Source organism: Octopus sinensis, linkage group LG4 (assembly GCF_006345805.1).
Source record: "Octopus sinensis linkage group LG4, ASM634580v1, whole genome shotgun sequence".
In the NCBI taxonomy this organism is placed as follows: domain Eukaryota; kingdom Metazoa; phylum Mollusca; class Cephalopoda; order Octopoda; family Octopodidae; genus Octopus; species Octopus sinensis.
In genome coordinates this window covers 83,182,800-83,197,509 of record NC_043000.1, presented here as the reverse complement: position 1 = coordinate 83,197,509, position 14,710 = coordinate 83,182,800, and the positions used below count along the sequence as shown (strand labels likewise).

The 14,710-nt window shown below is 34.6% G+C and overlaps 1 protein-coding gene across 1 annotated transcript in view; it reads left to right on the top strand.

Annotated features, from left to right (window-relative positions):
• The window catches only part of LOC115210519 (cilia- and flagella-associated protein 54-like), a 229,776-nt gene that overhangs the window by 1,302 nt on the left and 213,764 nt on the right, over positions 1-14,710 (top strand). Inside the window, exons 2-4 of the mRNA XM_036502203.1 lie at positions 8,089-8,194; positions 10,677-10,817; positions 12,889-13,054. Coding sequence (XP_036358096.1) covers positions 8,089-8,194; positions 10,677-10,817; positions 12,889-13,054 — 413 coding nt within the window. The remainder of the gene's footprint in view (positions 1-8,088; positions 8,195-10,676; positions 10,818-12,888; positions 13,055-14,710) is intronic.

Genomic DNA, 14,710 nt, shown 5'->3' with positions numbered 1-14,710 from the left:
AATGCATCTGTCACATATGAAACTTACTTTCTCTGTTAGTCAGCCTGTAGTTCATCTTCACCTCTTGTTACAAAGGAGATGACAAAGGGACAAACAAGAAAAAGAAACACATACACACACACATGTACACGATGGACACAAGCATGGTCAAATCTTCATAAATTTTCGACCAGATATTATCATGATTTCAACACACTTTGACAATATAGTTCGATTTGGCTGTTAGCAACACAGGTTGCTGGTTTATAAATAAGTAAACATAATGGGTGAACATGAACAGAAAAAAATGAGACAAATACAATAATATGTAAATGTAAATATATATATGGCTTGGCTTTGTGAATGAAGATCAGGAAGGCTGTCCACGTCGCGTGCATGCACGCTCATGACTGACCAGTCCAATATGGGAAAGGCAGGTCCGTGAGTAGTGTCCACAGAAGAAGGTAACATCTGGTGTGGTGTCAGGGATACAGGCATCCAGCAACAGGACCTCCGTAATGCCATAATGGACTGTGAAGTCTGGCGTAGCATGGTAAATTCCATTGTCTCGACCACGGTCGAACAATGATGTTGATGATGTGGTGTCAGAGGCGGCTCACGCCTTCCTCCTGCATCTCTTGTCTTTAAGTGTGTCTCTTCTTTGTTCCTCAAACTTACTGACTGCGTTGAAGATCGTGTGGCACCAGACATCACGGTCTGCAGTCATATATATATATATATATATATATATATATATATATATATATATATGTGTATATTGGCAGGGCAAGACTGCTAGGTAGTCGGACGTATGCTAGAAATAGATCATCAACAATCAAACAACAAAGAAAGTTCTCTAGAGGAAAAATTCAGCGAATGCCAGAACCAAATTTGGCGGGCAGGACAGATGAAAATTTATATAAAAAACAGAATTAATTGCATACCTCGGTTTTGGCCTTTAACAAAAGAATTACTTACATAATTCAAATGTCCGCTTTCTGTGCCAAAACAGACACGTGTTTAGTTTTACCGATTACATTAGGGATAAAATTTCAAATGTCTTAGTTCCGGCGCGCTAAAAAATTCCTGAAGCGAAGAACTGCAGTAAATAATACACATATATTAGAATTTTCTCTGATTTCTCAGATTTTTTGTATGCTAGACTACTGGATTTAAATTGATATTGAAATTAATATTAATTTATCTCCCTCATTATTTAAATATTGAAATAAATACGTTCTCTAGTAGCAAGCGCTAACCGCAGTGAATTATTTACTGCAGTTCTTTGCTTCAGGAATTTTTTAGCACGCCAGAACTAAGACATTTGAAATTTTATCCCTAATGTAATCGGTAAAACTAAACACGTGTCTGTTTTGGCACAGAAAGCTGGGGTTAGTTTTTTAGATTGCATTTACACTGAACGATTGTACTGATGAGGCCACGGACATTTGAATTATGTAAGTAATTCTTTTGTTAAAGGCCGAAACCGAGGTATGCAATTAATTCTGTTTTTTATATAAATTTTCATCTGTCCTGCCCGCCAAATTTGGTTCTGGTGTTAACCGAATTTTTCCTCTAGAGAACTTTCTTTGTAGATTGATCGTTGATGATCTATTTCTAGCATATGGCCGACTACCTAGCAGCCTTGCCCTGCCAATATACACATATATTAGAATTTTCTCTGATTTCTCAGATTTTTTGTATGCGAGACTACTGGATTTAAATTGATATTGAAATTAAAATTAATTCATCTCCCTCATTATTTAAATATATATATATATATATATATATATATATATAAGTATATATATATATATATATATATATTATATATATATATATATATATAACAGTGGCGTGCGGTGACTTCCGGCGTTGGGCATGCAATTAATTTCATTGCTCCCCCCCCCCCCCGGCAATTTTTCAGTAAAACATTTTCGTATTCCTACGATTTACATATAAGAGATTCTGAATATGCAGAATAAACAGGGAATAAAAAATGGCTGTGCAGAGATGATCCTGAAATAAGTGTATTGTTTGTATTATTCTTTGCTCTTCGAAACGTCAGTACTTTCCCATCCTCATTCTCCCTTAGAAAAGTCTAAAAATCATAAGTGAAATATAATAAAGATGAAATTGGATTCTGTCAATATTTTTGCATATTCAGAATCTCTGTTAAAGGTAGGAATCCGAAAAAAAATTTTCACATAAATTCGTTTTTCAAAGGGGTGCGATTCTGCATTAGACCCTATACCTATCGGTTGAGTTGAATGAAATGATTTAATTAAAAGAACACATTTAGTTACATTATATGGCCATGGTTTTAGATCGTTACGCTCTCGAAGACAAGTCAGGTTCTTTATCATGCTACTTGTCAATTCCGGGAAAATTATTGACTGTTCTGAGACTTACTGAACTCCGTACATTAAAGGACTACGTCTCACGCACAAACATTGAAAATACACGCATATACATGAATACGCACACAATGAAAGACAGCGAAAATTCAACATTGTAAAAAGCCTCCCAAAACTGTTGTGGCAGAAGTCAACATCTCTGAGATTGAAACAAGACACTTATTGAAAGCGAAACAAAACACTTATTTACGGCCGTAAATAGACTACACCCAGCAGCACAGAAAGGGAAATCTATGTAGGTTAGGTTTCACGAAGAAATCAAAACATTTCTCCTGCGAAACAATACTGATGTAAGAAGGTCGAACCTTACGTTATAACAAACACTTAGCAAAACCTGTAATATATGCTCTTTAATATATATTTTTTTAATGTTTTAAAATGTTACTTAGCTCATTTATAAATTAATTCAATTCTTCGATCTTTCTGGGCAAATATATCTATCACATTTTCATAGAAATCTTCTCTTTTCATCAATTCTTGTAATAAATCTTTTTCAATTGACATTAGTGCTAACCCAGACAGTCTTCTTTCTCCTGTCGCATTTCTTTGGTATGTTTTAATTCTACTTAATGCAGAAAAGGATCGCTCTACAGAAGCAGTCGTAGACGGAATTGTCAAAATCAACTTGCACAGATTGAAGAGTTCTGGCATAGCTTCCACAAGATCAGTGCTGTTAATGTAACTCATTAAATGACTTACACTTGGTTTTTTAAAATTTTTCATTGAATACATCCCATTGAGCTCACTTTGTAATCGTATTACATCAAAAAATCTGCCATAAGTTGTTCTTAAAGAATCTAAAGAGTCCACAGGAAATTGTTTGCAATACTCATCAACTTTGTTGAAATTCAAAAGTTCCATGAATTTAAACTCTTCTAAGGATGAATATCGTGCTTTTATTTGGTCAACTATTGTACTTATAATTTTGTTATAAAGCGTTCTATAATGTCGTTGGGGATCAATAGATATATTCTTGGATCTCTGAATTCCGATTCCTGCATCGACTCCATATTTTTCCCCTAACCTATCATAAAAGACTGAAAAATTATCAAGTTTGTTTTCGAGTACAGTTCTAGTTTTATCTATTTGCTGTTTACAATACACTATGTCATGACTTTTACTCTGGAGTATGTTAAATAAGACGTCAGTAAAAGAAAAAATGTCACTGAATACCTCTAACAAAAATAAGAAATCAGGAGCTTTTAAAGTGTGTAAGAATCCAATTGCTGAATTTATGGTGATATCATCCTATGCTTCAGGATTTTCAATGATGTGTTCAAAAAGGCTGATTATGAAATTATAATTTTCCTTTGTGGTAATAATAAGACGTGAGGAGTAATTCCATCTAGTTGCTGTTGCTTTCGGAAATCTTTTTTTAACAATATTATCTAATGCATTAGTCCTTTTCGGTGATTTCGTAAAAAATGTACCGAGTCCGTTTATTGTAGAAAAAAATATCTTGCATTCTTTCATAGCAGAGCATGATTGTGAAAGAACTAAATTTAGGATATGGGCACAACAATGAATAAAGATCGCACATTCATATTTCTTTCTTACTTTTGCCTGTAACCCATTTAGTTGTCCTGCCATTGTAGCGGCACCATCATATGTCTGCGCAATCAATTTGTTTCCACATTCCCACGTCTCAATGCATTTAAAAACATGTTCAGATAAAGCATTTGCAGATCGATCTGCACTAACATCACTAAAACCGATAAATCGTTCTTTCGTCACACAGTCTTCTGTAACATAACGTAAAACTGTTGACAGTTGTGAAGATGCTGAGACATCAGATGTCTCATCAACAAGAATAGAAACAAACTTAGCTTGGTCAATTTCCTTCTGCATCTCATTCAACATAACTTTATGAATTGCTTCGATCAAGTCATTTTGAATTCTGTTCGACAGACCAGTGAAGATAGAAGCTGTATCTAAATGACTTTCCATTTGTTTGTCATACTTACTGATCAAATAAACGAGTTCTTTATAATTTCCCCGATTATTAGAGCCTTCAGATTCAAAATGACCCCGAAACGATAATTCCTGGAGGCCTAAAAAAATAACAACATCGATCAATCGTTGCAGAATGGATCTGTTTCGTCGAACTTTCTCATTATGCTGTTGTATGTTTTGATTTTTACGTGCATCTAATTGTAAGTCTATGCGAACATTCCCGAATATTTTAAGGTCTATCAAACATTTTATATGCCTTTGAGAACGCTCGTGCTTTAGCATAGCCATATGTAAATTATTTATATCATCATAGCCTTTATCATTCCAAACATTTTTTTCTAAGCCAAAAAGTAAACACGGCCAACAGAATAATTTATTAAGAGCAACACTTCCAGTTAACCATTTCTTCTTTTCATACGAATTAACCTGAAATTGTCTCGTGAATTTCTAGTTGTAGCTTCGCAAATTAGGTAAATTCGGTGTTGGTCTCCCGCGATTTATAATTAATTTTTTCCCATCGAAGTCCCTTTTAGAAAAACTAGTTCTCAAAATATCGTTTATAGCACACAATTCACTCATTTTGAAAAAGGCTGCTCTTATTTAAGGACCCACGTGGAAGCGCCGGCGTAAATTTTAAGTCAATTTCAACAAAACGGAAAAATACCCTTTGTTAAATTAATTTAAGATTAATTAGCTATTTCTGAAATAAGAAATATAATGTAGATATTTTTGCTTTCAAAACTTTTTAAAAATATGATAGTGCAAACGGATGTTTTGGATAAAAAATTTCAAACTTACATGCGAAGGCTATTCCAACATTTCAGCTGGCTAAAACAAGAATTATGGGACGGCTCTTGTTCCGGTCAAAATAGTCAGAGAGGCGTGAAATGCGATTTTAGCACAGCATGACATGCCAAACTGAATTTGTCGAATCGCTGAGAGAGAAGGGGGTGACCATTCCTCGTAGTATATCTTTTAAACAAAGAAAGAGGAAGAAGGGACAAACTATCAAAGACAGAGAGAAGGGACTCATGCTGTCTTCCCAACGCATGACAAGCGATAAATTTATCGAGTCACTAAGATAGAGAGAGAGAGAGAGGAAGGAAGGACAAACTAATACAGACAGAGAGGGAGTGTGTATCATGCGATCTTCTAAAAGCATTTATCAAAGCAGATGTACGAAGTGGAGACAATATTTCTAAAACAACTGGACGTATTTTCTTTGAAACAAAGAAGGCATGCAGCGCATACCTTGCATTGCTGAGAGTGCACGCCCCTGATATATAAGTATATATAAGTATATCAAAATAAGCAACAAGGATATCCAGAGGTAATGTTGTACGATCGTTTCATGCGAATCCATTTAATTGAACAATGCAAACATTACATCAATTTAAAATGTAGAGCAATCTTCTAGAGCAATCTAGAAGATTGCTCTACATTTTAAATTGATGTAATGTTTGCATTGTTCAATTAAATGGATTCGCATGAAACAATCATACTGCATTACCTCTGTATATCCTTGTTGCTTATTTTGATTATTATCACCCCATTTTGAATTATAAGGATAATACCATACTAAATTCTGGTGCCTTTAACTTAAGTACCATATTCATCTGAATCTAAATTTTACTGAACTTATCTACCATACCTGGTATATATATATATATATACACACACACATATATATATATATATCAGCCTCATCTGGCACCTGTGTCGGTGGCACATAAAAACACCATCCGAGCGTGGCTGTCTGCCAGCCTCGTCTGGCACCTGTGTCGGTGGCACATAAAAAACACCATCCGAGCGTGGCCGTTTGCCAGCCTCGTCTGGCACCTGTGTCGGTGGCACATAAAATCACCCACTACACTCTTGGAGTGGTTGGCGTTAGGAAGGGCATCCAGCTGTAGAAACACTGCCAGATCTGACTGGACTGGTGCAGCTTTCGGGCTCCCCAGACCCCAGTTGAACCGTCCAACCCATGCTAGCATGGAAAGCGGACGTTAAATGATGATGATGATGATGATGATGATGATGATGATGATGATGATATATATATATATATATATATATATATATAATATATATATATATATATATATATATTTATGAATTGGTTCAGAAAGATGAAATCCAGTCTGGAAAGGATGGCTGGATTGTAAAAATTTTTACAATATCAGAAAAAAATATATATGTCAAAACAATTTGTTGGACTTTTACGTTTTTTATAATTATTTATATAATATTATGTTATGATATATATTATATTCATAGTATTTAATGTAATATTGTAATATAAATAAATTATTGAATATCAATAGAATATCTCTATATTTAATTTATCTTTATTATTGCATTATACTGATATTTTTATGTTATTCAACTGACATACCAGTGAATTGGATGTTTAACACACCCCTTTGAAGGATTTCTTTTCCTCAGTTTGTAACTTTATATATATATATATATATATATATATATATATTTATCAATTTAGGGTAGCAAAAAATTCAATAGAAATTATTTTGCCACCAGCGGTCTAGTGAGAAAGAGGAAATAGTCAGAGACTATGAATAAATTCAACAACAATTGAGGAATGGCTACAATAGGCCGTTCGACCCACTAGAAATAGCAGCCAGGGCTCCAACCGCAAATAGTAGTTCCTCCTGATGATGTCTTGAGCTAACTGGATTCTATAAAGGAGCTGTTGTGGTAGCAGACCACGAAACACGGTTGAAATTCTTTAATTTTAAATTCAAATTTTTAATCCCACTTCGTATTATGAAAAAATGATTATCACCCTTGCAATAATTGACCACTAGGAAAACCACCTGCATATATAAGTATGTATGTATATATATGTATGTATGTATGTAGTATGTATGTATGTAGTATGTATGTATGTATGTATGTATGTATGTATGTATGTATGTATGTATGTATGTATGTATGTATGTATGTATGTATGTATGATGTATGTATGTATGTATGTATGTATGTATGTATGTATGTATGCATGCATGCATGCATGCATGCATGCATGTATATGTATATATATATATATATAATATATATATATATATATATTTATCAATTTAGGGTAGCAAAAAATTCAATAGAAATTATTTTGCCACCAGCGGTCTAGTGAGAAAGAGGAAATAGTCAGAGACTATGAATAAATTCAACAACAATTGAGGAATGGCTACAATAGGCCGTTCGACCCACTAGAAATAGCAGCCAGGGCTCCAACCGCAAATAGTAGTTCCTCCTGATGATGTCTTGAGCTAACTGGATTCTATAAAGGAGCTGTTGTGGTAGCAGACCACGAAACACGGTTGAAATTCTTTAATTTTAAATTCAAATTTTTAATCCCACTTCGTATTATGAAAAAATGATTATCACCCTTGCAATAATTGACCACTAGGAAAACCACCTGCATATATAAGTATGTATGTATATATATGTATGTATGTATGTATGTATGTATGTATGTATGTATGTATGTATGTATGTATGTATGTATGTATGTATGTATGTATGTATGTATGTATGTATGTATGTATGTATGTATGTATGTATGTATGTATGTATGTATGTATGTATGTATGTATGCATGCATGCATGCATGCATGCATGCATGTATATGTATATATATATATATATATATATCATTCCATCCATATTTTCTATTGCCAACTTTCTTCATATAATATAATGATAAAAATTTCTTTTATAGGTCAATAACATTATTTGAAATGTTAAAAAAGTACCAACCATTACTTCCACAAGTGTACTTTTTAAAGCAGTTATTGAAAATTGGAAATTTCCTCAGAGATGAAGAAGTAAGTTAATTTTGAAGAAAATATTCTCAAGCATTTTAGTTTTTACTTTTGTTAGTTTTTGATTTTATTACTATTTCTTAATGTCTGCTCAAGGTGAATTCTAATTTTTACAAAAGAAATTAGGATGCAGTATCATCATCATCATCTTTTAATGTCCATTTTCCATGACATACGTTGACAAGATCCAACAAGTCCAAGGACTGCATCATGCACAAATATCTACTTTTGCATGTTTTCTACAGCTGGATGCTCTTCCAGATGCCAACCACATTACCAAGTGTATTGAGTATTTTTTGTTTATGTAGCATCAGTGCTTGTGAGATTGCCATGAAACTTGCATTATTAAGTTTCCCTTCAATAAATTTGTTCCTCGTCTTCCTAGGTATTCCTCTTCTACAGGCACTGTCTACTTTGAGTGCTCAGCACCTTTTAATACAGCTGTTTTCATTTGTATGCATCACATGACTGTACCAGCATTTGATTCCTCTTATGCACAGTTTTTTCTTCCCAAAGTTATGTGTATTCTGCTGTTCATAAAAACTGTCATTACACATCCAACAAATTATATGTACTTCATTTCTTTCTGGTTTTCAAATGTCTTCTGTATTTAAAACCCATATCTCACTACCATGTTGCAATACACTTTGCACACAAGCATTATACAGTCTGTCTTTCACTCTGAAGGAGTGATATTTTCCTGCCAGTACAAATAATTGCCAATTGGTAACTTGTAATCAAAGATGCTATAGTTCATTACTTGTTGTATAAAGAAAAACCCCAATACTGATTGATGAAAGCAGGGTTTCAGAGCTGACTCTGAAAGACCTTTCAGTGTGACACAAGACCATGCATTTTCATTAGAAGCTACCAAAACATAAAAATATATAGTAAAGCAGAATACACTAAGTAACTGTAGAATATATGAGGTTTTGATAATGACACACCTGAGACTGCACCTATTTCTCTGATACAAATTTATTTAAAAGTGATCTAAATTATATCTACTCGATCAAAATTTAATGTTAATTTATAGTCCTAATACCAACTTAATAACAACCAGGCTTCATTATTTTTTAAATTACTGGAAACGAAGACAGTGCATTTCTATAGATATATGGTAACAAAAGAGTTGAAAGAAACTATTAATTATTTATATTGTTTTTGTCTGGCTTGTAAATGAGAATATACAAGCAGACAAATCAGAGAGGTGCTTCCATACACAGGAAACTGTGTTAATAGTATGAAATATTGATTGAAACAAGATAGTATAAACATACACCAGAAAATGTTTCACTGAATGATAAGGCAACCATGCTCTTGAATATGTCAATCCACACAGACAAGAAAATCAACATGGTACTGTTATCAAAGACTGGTCTTTGTACTTGTTCTAACAGATAATGATTCTTTAAAGAAGTATGGAAATTATTCAAATATAAAGATCTGCAAACAGAGATAATCAAAATGAGGGAATTGTAAACAGAAGCCATCCTTATGATACTACTAGATTTCTTAGGAATGATTAAAAAGGGGGCAAATAAATACATAAACAAATCTCCCACACTTACATGTATAGACAACATACAACAAAAGGCAATACTGGGTATATCACATATTTGAAACATAGAGTACTTATTATACCATAGAAAATACAGAACCATAACAAAACTCTGTATGTCCTCACACTGACCTGCTATTGGTTGTGTAGTGAAAGCACATAGTTAAAAGAATAACAATATTTCTCATATTGGCACAAGGCTAAACAATTCTTGGTGGAAAATATGGTTGGTGAACTGACTAATAGATTTTTATTGTCTCAGTGTTGGAATGATGAAAGCTAAGTTGACACTACTGGGATTAAAGTTTAAATATGAGAGGATAGAGCTAAAATCTGTTTAAATTTTCTGCAGCTAGAACTGAATTTGTAGCTTGTCAAAGTTATTGAACATGGATGGTTAGGTTGGGGGAGGAGTGGCTGTGTGGTATGCAGCTTGCTTACCAAACACATGGTTCTGGGTTCAGTCCCATTGCGTGGCACCTTGGGCAAGTATCTTCTACTATAGCCTCAGGCTGACCAAAGCCTTTTGAGTGGATTTGGTAGACAGAAACTGAAAGAAGCCCATCGTATATATGTATATTTATATGTGTGTGTGTGTGTGTATATTTGTGTGTCTGTGTTTGTCCCCCCAACATCGCTTGACAACCGATGCTGGTGTGTTTACGTCCCCGTAACTTAGCGGTTTGGCAAAAGGGTACGATAGAATAAGTACTAGGCTTACAAAGAATAAGTCCTGGGGTCGATTTGCTTGACTAAATGTGGTGCTCCAGCATGGCCACAGTCAAATGACTGAAACAAGTAAAAGAGTAAAAGAATAAAAAAGTAATTGAGTAATATAAGTAATTGTTTCATATAAGTAAAAGAAAACACAATTGTTAAAGATATAGCAAATCATCCTAAATTTTTCTTGTAATTTATTTTCAGGAATATTTACTTGCATTGTCTTGTTACAATTTTTATTTTCTGGAATCGGATATCAGTAAGTGCACTGCGCACTATGATTTAGAGAGCTATAAGAAATGCTTTTTTCCTGAAGGATTACAATCAAATACAGCAATTCTAACAGTAAGTATTTGGCTGACAGCTTATTGAATAAATAAGAAATTTCTTTCAGCTTATAGTGAGATGTAACTACTATATTAACTTCTTATAGGGAGATGTAACTAGTATATTAACTGCTTATAGTGAGATGTAACTAGTATATTAACTGCTTATAGTGAGATGTAACTAGTATCTTAATATGTATTTTAAAAATTGTTGAGTTTCTCCCCTCTCTGCACACTAAAAAATCTTCATGCTTCATGTTCTTGCTTGATGGGCTGAGGATCATCCTAGATTAGTAGTTGCAGTGGTGTCATCATGTGTAGAGCCAACCAGGTCCACTAGCATTCTTCCAATCATTGGCAGTCCCGTGCCAGCCTGTCTGCATCCTCCAAGGTGATGTCAAGCCTCTGGAGATTTTCCTTAATCCCATCCAACCATCTGGTGTGGGGCCTGCTATAGGGTGTCTTCCAGCTCATAGCTGTGAGAGTGAGGCCCTTGTAGGATAATCTGGCTGGTGGGAGGACATGTCTGTACCAGTGCATGTGGTAGACAGCAATGAGGCAGGAGGCTGTGGGCTGATGTGTGAGTGCACACAATATTTTGTGGGAAATGTGATGGTAACATCTGATGTTCTTAATGGTTCTTAGGGCTCTGCTATTGAAACTATCAATCCTTTTTTTGCCAGGGTCTTCATGTGGGGCCATGTTTCTGTTCCATAGAGGAAAATGGAGAGGACTGATTCATTGTAGAGGCAGAGCTTTATCTTCCAGGAGATAGAGCAGTGGTGCTAGAGGGGCTTCCATAGAGAGTACATGACCCTGGTGGCCAGGTCACATCAGTGGTTGATCTCTGGGGTCAGGTCTCCATTCTTGGTAACTGTGGAGTCCAGATAGAGGAAGGAGTTAACAAACTCCATGACGTCAGGGCTAACATGGAGAGGCGGTAAGTCAAGGCCATTGCTGACATGCATCAGCTTGATCTTCATCTGACTTGCTTGAAAGTCAAGCTTTGCTGATTCCACTCGATATATGGTCAGTGCATCCCTGAGCTGGTCAGTTGAGTTGCTGAATAGAGTGCTTTATATCTACAAGTCCTTCTGACTGTTTCAATTAATTTTGAAATAAAGAATATACTAAAATAACATTACTATTTCTAAAGCTGAGGAAGCTTTAAAACAGACAGAACTATACATCAATAACTATAAGACTGAGTTTATGGTTTTCAGTCAACCAAAAGAACACATTATATTGTCAAAGGATGCAAATTCAAAATGTGTAAATGACTTTGAATAACTGAGATCATGGCTTGAAAGCTCAGAGAGATGATAAAGTAAGAACTGAATCAAAATGGTCTGCAACAGACAAAATGCCATGCAATATGAGAGTCAAATCTATCTAATGACCTGAAAATATAGTTATTTAGAGTTGCTGTAGAAAGCAGCAGGGACAGGCTTGGAAAAAGTAGAACAAAAGACAGCAAAGAGTTATTCTAGGTATCTAGAAAGGAAACAAGGTAACAGATTGACTTAGGAAAAACTAAGAAGTTAATATTAGTATACTAGAGAGAATCAATGTTGTTTGGCAGAAGTGTGTACAGATGCACAGTGATACATTTGCACCTGGTGATTCTGAAGTGAAAGGTTCCATGGAAATGTCTAATATGAAAGGTTATTGAATATGCAGAAAACATGAGAGGTCTTCCCAATGTGGACCCAAGATATTAATGATCTCGTTCTTAGAACTGGAATCTGTTGTAGGCCTAAAGGAGTTTCAGATAGTGAAGAAAAACTTGGAATCAAAAGATCTCAAAGTTAACTTAGCAAAGACTAAAGTATTGATAAGTAAAAAAAATAGATAGTATCCTTCTCCATCAGGGAATGAATTTGGTCAGTATGTTGAGAAGGAGTGTATCCAATTCAAACTATAGACAAATAAGGGGTGCAATTTTTCGGTTGATCTTGTATATGGCAGATGCATTAGAGTAATACATTTCTGTGTGCAAGGAAATGCAAATTTATGACTATATTTGTGTATTGATACCAATAAATATGTGTTTTAGGCTAATATTTTATTATTTTCAATTGACATTTTAGATTCAGATTTTAATTGCAAATTATTTTTGCATGTACCAAATTGAAAAGATGCACACTCTACAGACTTGTCAGTCGGCTGATGAATGTGAAAAGATTTTATTATCCTACCAGATGTTGACGCAAGTTTTGTTACCTGAGAAATCATATTGTTGGCTGCTTTACAACTGTAAGTTATTTATGAAATTATACTTGGAAAATGACTTGTCAAACAATGTATGCAAAATATCTATGCATTGAGACTCCTCTGATTCACCAATATAAAATGACAAAAAAACAAACATCCGATTATGAAAAGTTGTCTATGTGATTCCAATACTTATAAGGCCAAAGGCAGTGAGCTGGCAGAATCGTTAGTAAGCCAGGCAAAATGCTTAGCAGCATATCATCTGTCCTTATGTTCTGAGTTCAAATTTTGCTGAGGTCAACTTTGCCTTTCATCCAGTTGGGGTCAATAAAATAAGTACCGGTTGAACACTGAGGTCGATGTAATCATCTTACACACTCCCTCAAACTTGCTGGCCTTGTACCAAAGTTTGAAACCAATATTTATAAGGCCTCACTGTATTCTACCTCTTCTACTTGATCAGTTCAAAAATGTCCCCTTAATGCCAAATAAAGAGAAGGATTATTCAATTTTTACCTTAAATAATCCCTTAGTTTGAAATAAAACATTTACAATATAATATAACTGTGAGCAGCATCTAACACTAGAGACCTTGGAGTAATTATTGATAACAATCTAAGCTGAAGTTCCCACGTAAACAGTAAGGTTGATTTGGCCTGCAAGGTGTGCTCCTGGTTTCTGAGAACTTTCCAGTCTAGAGATGCCTGCACCATCAGTGGGCAACCTTGAATACTGTTGCCCACTGTAGTCTCCCCATACAAAGCAACTCATTATGAAAATAGAAGCACTCCAGAGGTCAATAACAAAAAAGATAGACGGCATGAGAGGCATTGATTATTGTGGCTGACTAAAAAACTCAATCTCTACTCTCTCCAATGCCACCAGGACTGCTATATCATTTGTGTTATGTGGAAAATATTCCATCAATATTGCACAAATGATGTTGGCATCAATTTTAAAATCCATTCAAGACTTGGCCCCCATGCTATCCGTCCACTACAAAAATCGAACTTGGTACACATAGCAACATTATGTCACAATTACTTTACCTCAACTGGTCCAGCTCTCTTTAATACCATACCAAAATATGTCAAAACGAAAACGGATCCCATAAAATTCAAATGTTCACTGGACAAAGTTCTTCAAAAAAATCCTAGACCAACCTCCTACACCCAGACATGTCTCCAACAATAATAACTTTTTGCTAGAGTGGGCTATAGTGTCCACCAGGTGGTGCTATTAAGTTAGACATGGCCTGGGCCTATACTGGCTGAAACCTATAAAAGTTATCAAAGTTACTTAGTGTATCTCAGACAGGTAGAGAAAGGACATTCATTTCAGCCAGTAAGCTTCTGACAGTCTGGGAGCTCATCATAATCATGACTTTTTATTTGTTTATGTCTGCTTCTTTAAAATGTACTTTTCTTAAGTTTTAATCAAATATTTTAACACAAATTTAACACTAGATGGCTTTTTAAAACCAATGATTCTTTATGAATGTCTTTCATGCATAAATGGAATGCCTCTGTAAAATTTATTAGATTATATGCTTTCAGTAAAATGAATATAATATGTAAGCTCTAAAACTTTTGTTAACATTTTAAATCAAATAGTTTGCTAGAATGAATATTCTGTCAGGAACAGGTGTTAATTTCTTTGAAAAGTAATATCTTAGGAAATTTATATTTAAACTGGCAG